General features: G+C 34.7%; 1 protein-coding gene across 1 annotated transcript in view; it reads right to left on the bottom strand.

The window, feature by feature from the left end:
* Positions 1 to 18,773, bottom strand: part of LOC149797580 (copper-transporting ATPase 1-like) — a 130,422-nt gene that overhangs the window by 20,225 nt on the left and 91,424 nt on the right. The window contains exons 10-17 of the mRNA XM_089962477.1: positions 17,998 to 18,138; positions 14,278 to 14,386; positions 11,539 to 11,663; positions 9,230 to 9,364; positions 7,463 to 7,654; positions 5,004 to 5,186; positions 3,938 to 4,151; positions 792 to 953 (exon numbers count right to left, since the gene is read on the bottom strand). Coding sequence (XP_089818603.1) covers positions 792 to 953; positions 3,938 to 4,151; positions 5,004 to 5,186; positions 7,463 to 7,654; positions 9,230 to 9,364; positions 11,539 to 11,663; positions 14,278 to 14,386; positions 17,998 to 18,138 — 1,261 coding nt within the window. The remainder of the gene's footprint in view (positions 1 to 791; positions 954 to 3,937; positions 4,152 to 5,003; positions 5,187 to 7,462; positions 7,655 to 9,229; positions 9,365 to 11,538; positions 11,664 to 14,277; positions 14,387 to 17,997; positions 18,139 to 18,773) is intronic.

Genomic DNA, 18,773 nt, shown 5'->3' with positions numbered 1-18,773 from the left:
ACTACATAGTCAAGATATATCTGTTACTTTCCCATCGAAATACATCTGTTACTTTCCCATTGCAGATGACCTCTGTATATGCTTGGTCAATCAGCTGGTTTCATTGTGAGAATTGGAATTTGTTACTTTCCCAATGGGATATCTCTGTTACTTTCCCACTGAGATATCTCTGTTACTTTCCCATTGCAGAGGACCTCTTTAATTTACACAGTGCTTGGTAATTCAGCTGGTTTCCATGTGAGAGCTGGAATTTGTCCGAACAATGATTTTTATTCACACAAAACACAGAATAAGATTTAAAATGTTGTCAAACCACCCAAAGATATTTTACCTCTCTCCCCCAATCCCAACTAATCCCATCCCACACCTGCCAACCACCAACATGATGCTGATGTTTCAAATATTGGTCCAAAAATAACCTAAAACTCAGCAAAATGTTATCTTTTGTCAACGCCTGGTGTCAGCTGAAGAAAATGTTACAGAAACCACTTTGTAAAGTCCTATCTATGGTAACATTTGCTTCAAGCAAAAATGAATATCAGAAATGTCAAACATTTTTAACATGTGACCTATATAATAGAGCCACTGCACTTGCTTAGGACCTTTACATTCCTGGGTCTGATTTATAGTTGCAACATTGCAATGTGATCACACATCCAAGGTATGTGGTTTCCTCTGCCTCAAAGACCACATTATGCAAATGTCTGAGCCATCAAGAGTATGTGGTACAAGTCATTACAATTCAATGTACTACAGACATAACATAAATGTTTAATATATTCAGTACTTGCCATCAACAGCACAAAGGACAGCCGTTTGTCCCAGATCTTCATGTTCTGACATAGTTTGGTCCATTTTCTCTGTCACTGTGAGACAGTTACGATGCATCCATTCACGATTTCCAATCAAAACTTCATATGGTTTGGAGGCCACAGCACCCAACAAATCCACATCTACATGATATAATATAAAAATATGGATATAATATGACTATTTGGATAAAAATGAATATTTGGATATAAAATGAAAATATTGATATAATATGAATATTTGGATATAAAATGAATATTTGGATATAAAATGAAAATATGGATATAATATGAATATTTGGATAAAAATGAAAACATGGATATAATATGAATATTTGGATATAAAATGAAAATATGGATATAATATGATTATCTGGATATAATATGAAAATATGGATGAAGCTCTTATACATCTGTCTCAACAAAAAATCTATTTTTAAACTTTTTTCTACATATGTATGTATGTATGTATGTATGTATGTATGTATGTGTGCATACATACGTGTATTCATGTATCTATGTGTACATATGCATGCATGTGCATGTGCAATGTTTAATGGCACAACAACATAACCCTGGCTATACAGTGCCAATTAAAAGTTTCAAAACAGTAAAGTCAAAAGAAATTGGAAGATAAACTCATTTAAAAAAACATATACATGAAGTCCAACAAGATAAAAGGCAAATAGGTCAAAATTCTTTCAAAAGTAATAAAAATAAAACACAGAAAGGTAAAAAAATAGAAAAATCTTCAAACATAGGTCTAACATTTATATATAAAATGCATTTCTTTAAAAAATCAAATATTTTTCTCTGGTGGCAAATTATCAAAAAGCTTCTTAATTGAATTCACATTAAACAAGAGGTGCAAGTGGGCCTGATATATACATGCCAACCCCCGGCAAGGAAAAGGTGTAATCCAAGTGGACAAAAAGAGTAATCTGATCAGAAAGAGTAGTCCACAAATAAAATGATAAAAATTCAATGAACATATGTACAAAATGATTTATTTATCCCTCTGGACTTTTAACATCAATTACTGCTTCATGTTTTCGTATATAACACTTTGAGCTTAAAAAGCAACAGACTCATACTGCATTTCAAAACACTTTGTACCAGCTGAGACTAGGAATGTTTTGCACACCAGCTGAGCACTAAGTGCTGGGTTACAGAGCCTGGATCTGGATTCAGCTTATTTTTATTAACAATACTGAACAATGTCTCACAGTCAGTATTAGAATGTTAAAGAACCAATATTCCTTTCATAACCTGACAAAGATGAGGAAATATATTTCTTCCAGTTACTGGACCTTTTAGCTGGGAAATAAGGTGCCATTGACATCAACTCTGTCTGCATGAAGTACATTGTCAGGTAGAATGCCAGCTTGATACTTCAGGGGTTCTCATTCTAGTTTATGAGCAGCCTTTCCTGCAGAATTATATAACAGGGGCAACCTGATGTACACTGATGGAGACATTTTTCAAAATATAGAATGCAGTCCTTTATGAATTCCAGTCATCACTGATCCATTACTGTTAATTCTTGGAATGAAAGAGCACTCTGACTTTGCCCTTTTCATTGTCAAAGTCTCTTGCGCAGACTGGGTACAACTTTTTGTTATCATAATCACTGCTCCTGTCTCTTGCAATACTAAACAGACCAATTTTGCAATTTTAAGCGAATTATATTCTGCTAAACACCTAACAATATTAGATGATTTTGTTTTTCGCAGATGCATATTTTCTGTAATTTGGGAATCAGGAAACATCCATTTGAAAAAAGGACCAACAGTCTTCTACTGCTTGGGGTAGTCCGTGTTCTATTAATAACTCGGTAAATAACACCTCTGCATTTATTAGTTCTGCTTTATAAAAGAACAAGTTACCTTAGTATTGGAGTTGGTAAAACGAGCTAATTCAAGGTTTCTTTGTTTTACCATCATGACCAATATTAAAATCATTTGCAAACAGACTGCAGTGGGTGTGAAGCTGCCCTAGAATGGAACTGTATTGTGTAATTCATGTATTCATCTTTAAATTGATTTTTCAACTTTTTCTAATCCATCTGTGAAATTATCTGAAAAACATTTTCGATCTAACACACACATCAACTAGAATAAATCTGACTTGACGTTTAGCGCCAAATACCTACAGACTGGTTCTGTATCAGATATGAATTAGAACAAAGAATCTGCAAGCAAAGATTAAAAATTAGAAAACCAGTCTGTTCTCTCATAACTAAGCCATACAGCTGCTATAAATAGAAACCAAGGTTAAAAGTTTGAAAGTAAAACCAGAATGTTTCTTGGAAATAGGGCAGCTGCTATAAATAGAACATAATACTGTTAGGAAAGTGCAGGCAAGGCTACAGACAAGTGGACTATTATGTCGTAGTAACATAGAAACCGTCTTTTCTAGGATATGGTCTGAAAGATTAATGGGAAATTAATAAAAATAAGAAAACAAATTATTAATTTGTTTGGGAAGGGGACGTAACTGAAAACACGTTATCCGAGTACATTTACGCATAAGGCGTAATTTAGTGAAAAATAGCATAATGATTACACCAAAAACGTAATGGTTGGCATGTATGCTAATATTAGTCACCTTCCACACACTGGTCAAAAAGCAAACATAGCAGTACTAAGACAAGTAACTTGACTGAAAAGCACCTAGGTCAGGATAATTTTCAGATATTCAGTTGAAACTGCTGGTATCTTACATCATTAACTGTATTTTATCTTTGAGTAACTTTAGCTAAACTAGATGTTGCTATTGAGTCATTTATATGAATGTGAAATGTGTTCTTGGTTGGTAGGTCTCTACCTACTGAATTTTGTCTGATCCGGACAAGCGGTTTTGGAGAGAAAGTCATTCAAAGAAAGGCTTTATTAAAATAGCTGTCCTTGATGGGAGATGAGTATCATTTTTGCACTAACCTTCTAAGAATCATAGTTCAGATTTTGTGCTTATGACATTTTTTCACTAAGTGGCCTGGTTTTTCTACAGGTATCCATCAATGATGAGAAGATCACTGTACTGCACACACTGTATTGCACAAAGTTATTGAACAGATTTCAAGATGCATTCTCACTCACATGACAGCTAGAAAATAAAACACCACAAACCTTCAATAGTGGCAGGTATATTGCCCACTTCAGAGTCATTCATGACATTATCAATCTTAACCCGCAAGCTGCCTATCATGTTTTTACGGTTGTTGACACCCTCTAGGTCCACTTGTTCAAGGAGGGATTCCATCTGTGTGATGCTGCATTTCAAGCCACAGCCAGGTACAGCCTGGAAGTCTGATACCTTCCCAAGGTTTTCTGTCTTCAGGGTCTATTAAATTCCAAACAAAATCAAAACTGTTATAAAAAATCATGACACAAGGGGACACTGCAAATAAATAAATAAAATTATGACACAAGGGGAGCTTACACAAAAAATCAATGAAAATCATGACACAAATGAAGGTTGCAAATAATTTTAAAAAATTATGATACAAGGGGAGGTTACACATAAATCAATGAAAATTATGATACAAGGTTACCATTAAATCAATGAAAATTATGATACAAGGGGAGGTTATAATTAAATCAATAAAAATTATGATACAAGGGGAGGTTACAATTAAATCAATAACAATTATGATACAAAGGGAGGTTACAACTATATAGATAATTATGACACAAGCTAAGTTTCCACATGATAACTAATCAAAATAGATAAGTTTCATTATCCATTATGAATCAGAATCATGTGTAGCAATAACTAATATTATCTTTTTAATATCACTTCATGATTTCTGTATTGAAAATAAAATGAACTGTGACTGAATTTTGCCTCATGAGGAGTAGAAAGTGTGACTAATTGTTTCATTTCCAAATCAAAATTAAGAGAATGTAACAATATCATCTAGATATAAAAAAATATAAATAACATACATCAGTCATGTCATATCCAAGTGACCAATTTCAAAGATACTAAGGTTAAAAAAAGAATTTTCTAATAAAACAGACTTTCTTCATTTAAATTGGGGGGGGGGTCTTTTAGGGAAAAATACTGACAAATAAATTACTCTCTCTTACAAATTTTACCCCAAAATTAACTTTTGTTCCAGAGCAAGTATAGAAATTCTAACCACAATTCACAGGGCAACTGTATCTTTTTAACCTCTTTTTCATCCCTTACCTCCTTTGCATACTTGACGATAGCCGAGGCAATAGGGTGCTCACTACTGGCCTCTGCAGTTCCTGCAATGGCGATCAGTTTTACAAATGAGCATATTCCATCTTCCACAAACATAGCCACCCTGGCAACCCGGGGGACTCCATGAGTTACAGTGCCTGTCTTGTCAAACACTACGCACTTTATCTGCAAGAGAAATTCCATATCATACTATGGGTTATCTTTACTGCTGTGATCATATAAGAAACTGCAATAAAATCTGATTACAAAAATGTTTTACACATTTAGTTTATTTTATAAGGAATGACTCAATGTATGACAATCAGTAGAACTAGAGCCATCCCAAATAAGTACATCACAAAAGGCACTGCTTACTATATTTTATTCTGTAAGTCATTAAACAGTGGAGTTTGTATTTTTTTAAATTACCAAAGTAAGAAAAAGGTCCTTCAGGGACCCTAACTCATGTAAATAATGATGTGGAATGCTGGGAATCCAACTGCTTCAACACCACATAAGTAAAAAGGTGCGTGATACATTTGGTCCAAAACTGACATTCCTTCAAAGTTATGCTGGGAAGACTGGACAATCAGGGGTTACAACTCCTGTACATAATCATACATGCCAACCTCTGGCAAGGAAAAATTGTAATCCAAGTGGACAAAAAGAGTAATCTGAGCAGAAAAAGATTAATCCACATGTAACATGATAAGAATTCAATGAGCATATGTACAAAATGATTTATTTGTCCCTCTGGACTTTTAACATCAATTACTGCTTCAAGTTTTTGTATATAACACTCTAAGTTTCAAAAGGCAACAGACTCTCATTTGCATTTCAAGACACTTTGTACTAGCTGAGACTAGGAATGTTTTGCACACCAGTAAAACACAAAGTACTGGGTTACAGAGCCTGGACCTGAATTCAGTTTTATTTTTATTAACAATGCTGAACAATCTCTCACTGTCAGCATTAGAATGTTAAAGAACCAATATTCCTTTCATAACCAAACAAAGAAATGGAAATGTATATGTTCCAGTTACATGGTCTTCTAACTGGGGAAAAATATGAAAAAAATCAATTCTGTCCACATGAAATACATTGTCATCAGGTAGAGTGCCAACTTGATACTTCAGGAGTTCTCCTTCTAATTCATTAGCAGCCTTTCCTGCAGCAAGGTGTATTAAATGACAGGGACAACCTGATATGTACAATGATGGAGACATTTTTCAAAATATAGAATGCAACTCCTTTATGAATTCCAGTCATCATTGATGCATTATCAGCTGTAAACCTCATACAGTTCTGCCAACTTATGTTTATTCAAAGCATTATCAAGCAAATAAAAAATATAGTCTTCTACTGCAAGGGGTAGTTAGTGATCTGTAATTAACTTGGTACAAAATGCCTCTGCATTTACAAAATTTACCTTAGTATTGGAGTTAGTAAAACGAGTTAATTCAAGGTTTCTGTTTTACCACCATGACCAATATTAAACTCCTTTCCACACAGCCTGCAAGGGGTGTGAAGCTGCCCTAGAAAAGAATGCTGTATTGTGTAATTCATGCATTCATGTTAATAAAAATGAGAAAACAAATTATTAATTTTTTTAAGGGGGATATACTGAAAACACATAGTCCAAAATACATGTATGCATAAGGCATAATTTAGTGGGGAAAAAGCATAATCATTATGCCAAAAGCATAATGGTTGGCATGTAAACATAATTTATAATTATAAATGCTGAAAATTAAATGCAATCAATGTCTGATCAATATAAAGCTGAATGACAAATTTGATTGAAAACACAACAATTCTTTGAAAAAGAATGACGCAGAAACAAGCTTTGATGATGGAAAATACAGGGATGTAACTCCAGTAAATAGCATTGTAGAATGCTACTAATTAAAATTAATTCAAGTCTTATTAATATATAGGTGCATTCTAAAATTGGTTGAAATCAATTATTCATTAGGAAAGTTATGCTGTGGAAATCAAAATAAGAGATGGGAAATCAGGTGCCATAACTCTTCTATATGAGGATAGGGAAGGCTGGAAATCAAAATCATCCAAGGTCTCATCAATACAAAACAGCATACAAATTTGGTGAAAATCCAATAAACCTTGGTAAAGTTATGCTGTGGAAACTAAAGTTAGCATATCTCACATTCAGGGGCAATAACTTCTTTAAATGATGACAGAGATGAATGAAAATCAAATACTTTTAATGTCTCATCAACATACCAAATTGTCAGTTTTACTAAACATCAAAATTACTGTAGACTATTAAGACCTACAACATGTTCGCCATCATTTCTACATGTCTAAATTTCTGGATACTATCAAAATTAGGATGCAAAATGTTACGGGTGAAATATGAAATGAGAATATAACTTATCATCGTATATTCCTCATGTAAAAAGCAGACAAATGCTGTCTCTTTAATTCGGTTTTCTATTTACTTTATGGGTCGTCTCCAGGGGCTCTCCACCTTTGATAAGGATCCCATTGGTGGCCCCTACCCCTGTCCCTACCATGACAGCAGTAGGTGTGGCCAGTCCCAGGGCACAGGGGCAGGCTATGCTCAGCACGGTGATGGCATACTGGAAGGCACGCTGGAAGATTAACTCTTTAGCTGTCACGTCTCCATTCTCCTGCACAATACAATATATTCAAGCATCATTTTAACTTGGGCATTATTTTGTTTGTAAAATGTAAGAGTATTTATCTCCTTGATACAGTTAAACTTTTTTAACTGATTATGTTTGTTTAATAATACTCATCCAGCCACATTCGTGTTTGGAAATAACCTCCACTACCTCTAAAATCCAGCCATTTTGGAAAGATGAAATTGTTGCCTTTCCCTATTTAAGATATAGACAAAGGGAAGAAACTCTTCCAAATTTCCTCCCATTTCCATCTCCTTGAAGTGACCCATACACCCAATGTTTACCAGTTTAAGCTTGGGCAAAACATCAATGAGGATGTTCACATTGCAGAGAGGTGTAGAACAACTTTAAAGTAAATTATAATTAAGAAAGTATTCTCTGAGAACAAATCAACTAAAAATCTACTACCTGTATCAAGCATACATTACACTGTTAACAGAGAAAATAATAGCAGGAAATGCTGAGCATCCAAAAACTACCCACAGGCATCCGATGATGGAAATATGGCTTGTGTCCCTATAACAAGGACCTTAATAAGATGGCAGCAAAACCGACCTGACATCACAACAAAGGTAATGAGCATTCTTTGCTCATAAGGAGATCGTACTGACATTAATATGGTCGGATAATCATCTGGGCCAATGCCACTGGACCAAGCAGATTCAATTCTTGTCTTAAGTCACACACTCAAAAGAAACGACATTGCATATCAATGGCTTCTTTAATTTCTTAGCTAGAAACACTGAATTATTTAGATCAAGTGGTCTTTTAGTGCAGAAAGTCTATGTGACGCGTCATAAATTGCTAAATATTTCCCAATTTCTCATATGCCTCCACTGACATAATTTTTTTCTTCTTCATAGGAATGAAATTGTTAAAATGTGTTAACAATTTTCCTCTTCATTACCGTACTTAGTAGTACACAAAAGTCATACCTATAGTAATTTACCTCTTACCTCTCCTAGAATTCATTGTGCTTTGATACAAGTGACATTACATCGACGACAACATAATGTAATTATCACATCATTTCAAATTGTTCAGTAAGCATTGATATTACAAAAGTGGACAGAAGAGAAGTTTCAATTAAACTCAATTTAACCTACAGTTGGAAGGGTCTGAAACTTTGAAAATTGTGTTTATGTTTGGCATTTACCACCTGAACAAAACGTATTCACGATTAATTATTATCAGTTAAGCAAGATTTTGAGTTGATTATCTACATGTGTTCAAAGGAAATTAATAAGTGTAGCCAGGATTAAAATGAAAGCTTTGCTAAAAGTAATTTCAGCTTTACTGGCTAAGAAACATCCTTTTCAATAATCTGCTTATCATGAAAACATATTTTTATTAATTTCAATGCAAATATTTTTAAAGTTATATTCTAATTGTTCAATTTTATATTATTTATATTTTGAAAATAGTAAAATAATAGTAATGGTAAAATTTCATAACTGATCATTGTAATCATTAAACAAGTCCAAATGAATTGTTTTAATATGATCAATCACTGCATCACTAAATTTAAATCAATAGAACATAAAAAAATAGACGACTTACATCAAAATGTGGGTCAATGAGTTTTATATCAATGAATCCAACAATAACCCAGGCCAGCAGAGTCAGAAGAGATAAGCTGCAAACCACTGGTACAAAATAGCCAGCAATCTTGTCAGCTAGCTGCTGAATAGGTGCCTACAACAGACAGTACAAATTAGAAGTCTGAAAGCTCAAGAGTTACATGTAGCACTATATATCACCTGAAATCCTCGACATAATCTACAAAACTTTAAAATTAAAGCTAAATTTAAAATTAAATCACAAAACAATATATGTACATAGTGGGTTCAACAGCACATCAGCACAGTACTTTCTACATGGTGCTGATTAGACGTTCTAAAATGCAAAGATAAAGAATTGCAAAATACAACAAATTCAGGAAGATAAAACTTTCCAAATAAACATTCAGGAAGATAAAACCTTCTAAATAAACATACACATTCAATACTTCTAGATAAATGGTAATTCTTTATAAAAGTATATAATTTAAAGATAAAGGCAAGACATATACAAACCTTAAAATGAAGATTCAGTCATATAACTCACTATAACCAAAGTTGCTCAAAAAGTCCAAGACTATTTCTGATGGTACATATCATAAAGGTTCAGTTATATCAAAAAAACTTGAAACTAAGAGGGCTGAATACATTTGACAATATTTTCTGCTATCAGTACAAAGCAAATAGCGAATCCTCCTCAGATTTAAATCTTGTCAGTAAAAGATATTATGCAGTCCCCACCAGAGTGAAACCTAAGCTGATGAAACCTTAGTGCATCAACCTTGTCCCTTTCGTTTTGGATGACTGACATCAGATATAAGGTCTATGATGTTACATAACTGCACAGGATTCCAGACTGATCCATCAATATGTTCTCCAATCCTTTCTTAGTACATAAACCATATGATGCCAAATAAGAAAGCTGTGTGAGATATTCAAATGAAAGATTCAGTTCTAACTTAACAAAGTCTGACCTGCCAATTTGCTGCTACATGTAAATAAAAAAACAAAAAAACATGACATCTCCATATCATGAACATGTTTATCAGGAAGTTTTGTTTCTATGAAAATACTTATCCATCCACATTAAGGTTAGGCCCGCTACCTCCAGAATCCAGCCAAAAGCCAAAACCTTGTTATACTATCATATACAATGGGCAATAGCTCGTCCTCATTACCTCCCTTTGCCATCACCAGCTGGAACTAGCTCTAAACTAAGTGTAACACTGTGAACAGGATGCTCACATTGTGGGGAAGATGGCAGGGTATTAAGTAATGTGATCTGGTATTTGTTAATTAAAATAATTTACGAAAAATTGGCTTTCTTCTTCAAATATGTTTTCCAATCACATTAGAAGAAGAATTATTCAGAGTATGAATGTTGAGTATCAGATATCCTTGATGGCAGCAATGGTAGATTCTATATATATATAAAAAACCGCCTCACCCAACTCAAGAGTAACATAAACAAAGGAGACATAAGTTGAGTCTGGGAAGAAGAAATTAATTATTTTTTCTTATCAACTTAGACTTTACAAGCAAGTTTAGCCATAGCTTCTACATATTACTCAACATAAGGGTATTTATGGGCCACAAGAGAAAATGGCTCTTAAGTTAATTAAGCTACCATATTTTGTCTGTCTTCAGACACTTTCATTTTGTGGTCACTCAAACTGTTTGGCAAAAATCATCCTTTCCTACCATGTCATTTTTGGACACTGTTTTAAAAGAAATTTTCAGTGCATTGATCTCTTTGGACACAACTGTAGTTTTGCAATGATAAAAAACAAGAGACAGATTGACATGACTTTTGGTGTCTGGAGGAATGGGGTATGTATTGTCAAAAACAGAAGTTATATGTATGATGCAAATGGCTGGAAACGGAGAGAACCATGTTTCACAATAATTAGCTGGCTGACAATGTTATAATAACATTTTAAAACTAAAAAAAGTTAAATCTCAGCTGTAAAAATATTAGAATATGTCAACCTTTATCAAAAGAGAAAAACCATCAAAGTCAAAATCTTCATTTCAACACTTTTCTTCAACACTTTCCAGTGGGGATAATATTAAATTCTGCACCCACTCACATACCAGTCATATCTATAGGAATTAGTTTGAATGGCTAATAATGTATTAAAAAAAAACAAATATCCTAGTATGAAAGAGGTCCTTATATCAAGTGTTTTATTGTTTGGATTTGTAAGTGGAATGTCATTTATTTTTCTGTTAGTCTTATGTAAGATATAATGAGGGAAAGCTGTATTATTATTTGTTGTTCTTGTTATTATTATTATTATTATTACCCACCTTTGAGGTCTGGGCCTCTTCAACCAACTTAACTATCTGTGAGAGGGTGGTGTCTGCCCCAACATGAGTTGCCTGTACTAGCAACATCCCATTCTGATTGATGGAGCCACCGATCACTGTGGAGCCTAGCAAAGAAGCAAAGGAAGTTCAAATAATTGCACTTTATAAGAACTGCCATCAAATTTACACAAATAATTTCCTGGATGACTGCTGAAAATCACATTTCAAATGAGCACGAAAGTTTTAGAAAATTTAGCATGCAAACAAAGACCCTCTAAATAGTTATGCTCACTCAAATTTTTTTATGACAATATATGCATGAAAGAAATATCGACATCTACCAAGATGGCAAATTCTAAAATTTTGTAACCAGAGAAAGGCATCCGTCAGAGAATCACATGGCCAAGGCTGTAATACCTGCAAGTGAATGAATGGACTTCTAGATGTTATTTTAAAGAAATGTTCTACATGACGGTTTGTGCATAATTTTATTTGAACACTACTTATTGCTGGCTAAGTTTCATGTCATAGCACATACTTATTTTTAAAAACAAGGTTAAAACTACCTCAAATAATGTGTTATTTGTCCAACTGCTTATCTGTTAAAATCTGATGTGGCAAATATAGTAAAATTCAAGATTCATTACAATTTAATGCTGCAAAAATATTTTGATTTACAGCTGCAACTGACAAATGTACAACTTTCTTCAATGACTAAAGTAAACTCTGCTTTTAGTGACATCGCCTGGTTAGTATGATAAAACATCACTCATCGGTATGTAACTGATTATTTTTTTAGTTACTTGCATATTATAATGTAATGGACATCCTAATTTTGAATTATGTTCCAACCTACCATTTTGGTCACACTTTAAAAAGCCATCTATTTAACCTAGCCGCTAACTTTCTTGCCTACGTATCAGACCACATCTGATTACAATCGGATAAAAAATTACGCCAACTCAGGGATGGTCCTGGCTTTTAAAAAGCTATCGCCAAAAAAATCGCCAACCTCAATATTTTGTCGCCAATTTTCAAAAAGTGTCGGCAAAAAAAGTAGTGTACATTTTTCCAAGTGTTAATTTAGTCTATTAATGTAACAGGCAATGAAAATTACAAAAGATGGATTAGTTAATACTTTAATTACAAGAAGTATTAACAGAATGTTACAAAGTGTTACATGAAGATCCGTCGCGATTTTAGGGCTGCCCAGTTGTTGAATGCAGTTTCAAAGTCTAATTTTTCACATCTGTACATGCTGATTCTCATTAAATTCTCGAGAGATGAGATGCAGAGCTTATTTCTGATGTCAGTTTTTATGAAGTTCATCTTACTGAATCCACGTTCACGGTCTACAGTGCTGACAGGTGACACCAGTAGTCTCTCAGCAGCCCCCCCCCGCCCCCCTTTATGGCTAGCTTCACAAAGCTTGTAGCGAATTTCTTCCTAAATCCCAAGAATGATCACTGAATGCTGTATAAATTTTCTCGACAAGAAAAATAGGATCTCCATTCCCACGAATGAAACTTACACGAGTCAACACCTGGCAATATTGGACCGTATATATAAGCATAAATTCACACCCAACTTAGGGATTCTTTCACTCCTGTATTTTGAGAAATAAATAATTATTATTAATTATGCAAAACTGTTTTTTTTTTGTGCTATTTCTTGTTGCGGAGTTTAATTCTCTGCAGCCTTAAAAAACAGGACTGATGGCAAAAGGAAAAGATCAATGAGTAAAATGCTGCACTGGCGACAGATGTAATTGTGATTGAGATTTTTTCCATTTGCTTTGTATTTATACACAGTAGTCGGTACTTCAAAGCTTATCAGTTTTCTATGAAGGTTCAGCAAAACTATTGTATTGGTATATGTATAAAAAAAACAGAAGGATTAGCCATACAATTAATTCTATCTGTTCTATTCGCATCTTCAGAAGTCGGTCAGTTGTAGGTATACTGCGGTAGCATGATTGACTGTATCGCAGCATACAGTACTCAGCCCAGATGTCAGCATAAGCAGATTGTGATGTAACAATGCACTGTAAAGATGGGGTTGTCAATAAGAACAAAGGATCGTTTGTGTAACAGATTGATTCCAATGCATTGCTTAGTCAAGTTTGTGGCTTCCTTTCGTTCTGCCTTTTAATTTATCCAGTCGAAATCCATGATTGTATGTACAAATTAAATAACCAAAAAGTATGTCACCAAAAAAATCGCCAGATGGGATATTTTTGTCGCCAATAAGGAAAAAAAATCGCGATTTGCGACATTGGCGAAGCCCAGGACGATCCCTGCAACTGAGTGTTTACAAATTTAGCCAATTACATGCAAGTCATCACATAAACGTGCACGGCTGTTGCTCATACTGTGACATCATTTTGCCTGTGGTGAGTAGTAGTATAATCCAAGATGAATACACACATGAAATTTCGTGATTACATACATTAATGTTATTACTTAAGCATGAAAAGTAAGTCACTGTAACCTACATTTACATGTGGTGAGTATTACCTTCCAATATGAATAAGCCGATCCAGTTTCATGACTGCAAACACAATTCAGAAACACTGAGCTAAATGCCACAACACTGACCCTGACACAGTTAGAAATGAACATTGACACTGACAGTCAGAAATGTGACCTATATGCAAACCCTAATGTCCCTCTCTCTCTCTCACACACACACAACCTTGCAAAGCGGCCAAAAATAGGTACATTGTACTGGACGACTAACCTATCTCTTTTACAACTGGCATTGACTCTCCAGTAATTAGAGATTCATCACATGTTGAATGTCCTTGTACAACCTTTCCATCAACTGGGATCTTTTCCCCAGGTACAACCTAAAAAGAAACAAAAAGAAAAATATCTTGTTTGCAATAATGTCACCAACTATTACATCTGACACTGGACTTTTGAACCACTCAGCTAATGAAAAACTAATCAATTTAATCCTATATCAATGCTTTTCATTGTACACATTTAGCTATCAATTGTACACATCTGCCTATTAACTGTAAACATCAATTGCACTTATCTGACTATTAAACTGTACACATCAGACAATTAATTGTACACATCTGGCTATCAACTGTACACATCTGACTATTAACTGTACACATCTATCAAATGCACATATCTGAATATCACTTGTTCAAATCATTATTTTTATTTTCATAAAAGGGCTTTTCATCACCACACCTCATTTGCATAGACAATTTGTTTTCTACAAACCTCATTATAAAGTATAAAGCAAATACAAGTACTTTAGTCACAAAAGGTCATATCTCTGCCACTTTATGCGATGACACTGTTGTTGTCTTAATCTTTGTCAAATTTGTGTTATTGATCAGGCTTAACAGGTACAAGTGTCGCAGTGTCACTGTTCAAGCTTAACAGGTACAAGTGTCACAGTGTCATTTCTAAGGTTTAACAGGTACAAGTGTTAGTGTCACTGGGTGGGCTTAACAGGTACAAGTGTCACATAATTAAATATCTGTCCTAACTTTCACACTGCAATTCTTACTGCTGCGCAGGAGTAGTGTCTCTTCCCAGGTAAAACAAGTAAGATAAGGTTTTCATGGCATATGTGCCACTGATAACCTGATTTGGAGTATAACTAATACATGAGATTTCATGTAAATATTTGTTGTTGTTGTTGTTGTTGTAGGGTTTAATGCCATTTTTCAGCACAAGATAGGCTATACATGACGGCAGTATTAATGGTGGAGGAAGAACCCGGGAAATCCCCGGAAAGAACCCCCAACCCTCGAGAAGCTACTGGCAAGCTTTCTCACATACACACATTAGCCGAATCCGAGACTCGAGCCCATGCAGACAGAGGTGAGATGGCAGTGATCTGTAACAGACAGCGCTTTAGACCACTCGGCCACTCGGGGCCCCTCATGTAAATATAACAATCCCCATACAACATTAATCAAACTTATGATGATGGTACTGCAAGATGTTAAAATGCTGCAATAACAGAAGGAGTTAAACTGCAGCTTTCTGACCAATATTTCTATATTTTTGCTTATAAGTCTGACAAGTCCCTGATGCACTGGCAGATCTGGGTCCCTGCAGTTAGGAGTAATCAGTTGGACAAAGAACACAGACCCTGATGCGATGGCAGATAAGGTTTGTGATGTTTGCAATTCGAACTCAACTTATCAGTAAACATATATAATACATATTTTCTCAGATATAAATGCAAAACAGCATAGAAATATTATCAGCTGATATACACAAATCTTTTGTTTAATACAGTAAATGATCACTAGTCATATTTATCTTTATCTGTTGCCAAAAGAAAATGAGAAAATATTATTCTGTCAGTTTATAGGAAGTAACTTGACTGTAATTACTGTTCATAGAAGTCATAAAAGCACATACAAACATTTCAGCTGCAAAGGGAAGTAACTGAATCAAAATGTCTTTGTTCAGACTATGGGACATGATATTATGGTCACGTGTTACAAAACAATCACATAACAACCCTAAAATTTCCAAGTTAAAGGCCATACTAAATATCCTTAAAGTATGTACAAGTCTTTTTATGCAAACAGAGTTACTAGTAACTAGATAGTTCTGAAACTCTGATCATTCTCACTTTAGTGTAAACAAGTCAGAACAGCTCAAACTTAGCCTTAATTTCAAGTCAGAGCTGGCTGAACAGGCATTTGTTTCGTAAATTATGTTTTTCCAAAAATACTCATACAATCAAATTAACATTAGGAAATAAATCTCTGCTACCTCCACATCCAACCCTCCCTTAAAGACTAAACAACAGCCTTCCAGCTATATATCACACAGATGGGAAACAACTCTTAACAGATTAACTTCAAGTGCTCTCACTGGCTGGGGACCTGTCTCCTCGATGTTTACAAGTTTTAAGCTTGAGCAAAACCTACAACAGGATGCTCACATTTGCAGAGGAGGGTGGAAGGGGTTGATTGTAATGTTTTCAGAGAAAAATAATGTAATAAAAATATTTACTTTCTCATCAAATACATTACCCAAGTATCCTACTTCTACCCACATCACCCTGTAAGAGCATAATGACTGCTCTATGATGTAAAGGCTGCATAACCAAAGATTATGCATTTATAATGATGTGATAGAGATCATTGTGGGATCACACACCTGGCTATTGTCTTTTATGCAAAAGCTTTCTGTGTGACTAGAGCAAAAGCTACAAGATCATGACCAGGGCTGTGAGGCCATGAAAATAAAAGCTGGAAGATGTAGACTGAGTGTAACAATCAAGTGACTCCACCACATCTCTGAGACATCATGTTTAATCGAGACTTCATGTTTAAAGCCAGACTCATGGAAATCTCTTGTATTTTGTGATTCAAAATTATACTATGAGAGCACACAGAACACCAATCTAAGACCTCCTTTAGTCAAGAATGTGTGTGTGTGCATGATTTGGATTTTTAATATAGCTTTAAACAATTTCTCCATGTGCTTAAGATAGCATCTGAGAGCACAAATTGGGTCCTGCAGCTTCAGCTCTCTCTAAGGGATGATCAATGAGAGAGAGCACATAGTTATTTGCTAATTGCCTTTGAAACTGAATGTAATTCGGATCTAGGGACAGTACATACAGCTTGCTCACCCTGCAAGCTCAGGTTAGTGCTATCTGGAAGCAAGCTTTGTATGATAACTGCTTCAGTAAGTTGGAAAGACAATGACTCAGATCTGGATGAGTTGAACAACAAGCCCTTCAAATGCCATTTCAAGAAACTGAACCAAATTTTGCCTGCCCACAATGCACATACGCTGCATGGGTGTGTGGAAGCATGCAAGGCAAAGTCTAATTTTCATCCTTGATGACTTTAAAACACCTGCTCTTCTTGCACTTGACTGACATCATTGAAATGAAAGATAGAACAAAAAGAGTGCTTACAGCATATCTATAAACTCTTCAAATAGGCGAACTCACATTACCAAGACAACCTAAGTGCATATTAAACCAAAGTTTAACAATGCAATACAAATACATAAATGAAAACTTTAGTTTTACTGATCAATATCACATGGACAATAACTGCCAGGAAGAATATGAATAAATTCACCAGAAAATACATAAAGTTTGTATACACCATGTATATCAACCTTTTGACTTACTATACCAACTTAAAGAAATGTTGTATGGTTTAAACTTATGATTAAATGCAATGTATTCTAGGAGGCACTGTTAACAGCAAAAGTTAAAACTGGTCAACCAAATGGACATGGGTGGCCACCCAAGTGGTGACGAAGGGAGTTAATCTGTAAGAATTGCTTCCCTTCATTTATATGATATCAAGACAGAAAGATTATTATTTTTTGCTTGTCAGGGAGGGCTGGATTCAGAGGTGGCACAAATATTTTCCAAAAATAATCATATAATTTATCTAACACAGAAATTTTATGCTAAACAATAACTAAGAGGGTTGTAAAAACTTACTTTCATTATGTCTCCCCTATGCACCAAATCCACACTGATCATCTCCTCATTGATGATGTTACCCTCTTTGTCCAGTTCTATTAGCATGGCTTCAGAGGCCTGCAGAGACATCAGCTTGGCCAGGGCCTCAGATGTTTTACCCTACATTAAATATACTTATTAAACAAGGTAAAAGAATGTTTCTGCATGCCAGTACATTACTTGATATTTCACATACTCACATTTTCAATATTACAAATGTATAATATAGTGCTCCCCCTTTAAAATGCTTTTCACTGAAGCCTAAATTATAAGTGATATCACCTTATAAATGGGTATGTTTACATGTCTGCCCTGTTGTTTAACAGTTGATCATGTAGTGAACAGTAGAACATGGTTTACTCAGGAAATTCAAAACCAACCAGTCTCAAAGACCTTGTCAAGCCTTTCCTTATTAGACTTAACATGACCTTGACATTTGACCTTATGACTCCAGGTCTCTCTCTTACCACAATCGTAAGCCATCGACAAAGTTTGATCAAGAAATTTAAAACTAGAACAAACGTTAGTTTACAAAACCCATTTTTCTTTTAGTCATAATGAATTTAATCTTTAACCTTTCCAACCCAAAATCAATAGGCGTTTTTCTTATCTTACATGTAATATCTCAAGAAGCTTTAGTCATTGTACATCATCAAGAATTCAAGTTATCATGTAAAAACCAGTTTGTTCTTTCTAAGTGCCCATGACTTTTGACTTTTTGACCCCAAAACTCGAATGGCTTCTTCCTTACTCCA

The sequence above is a fragment of the Sinohyriopsis cumingii genome, chromosome 6 (assembly GCF_028554795.1).
Source record: "Sinohyriopsis cumingii isolate HCF-2022 chromosome 6, ASM2855479v2, whole genome shotgun sequence".
Classification (NCBI taxonomy): Eukaryota; Metazoa; Mollusca; class Bivalvia; order Unionida; family Unionidae; genus Sinohyriopsis; species Sinohyriopsis cumingii.
Note: the sequence above shows the minus strand (reverse complement) of the source record. Positions and strands in the feature narration are given on the sequence as shown.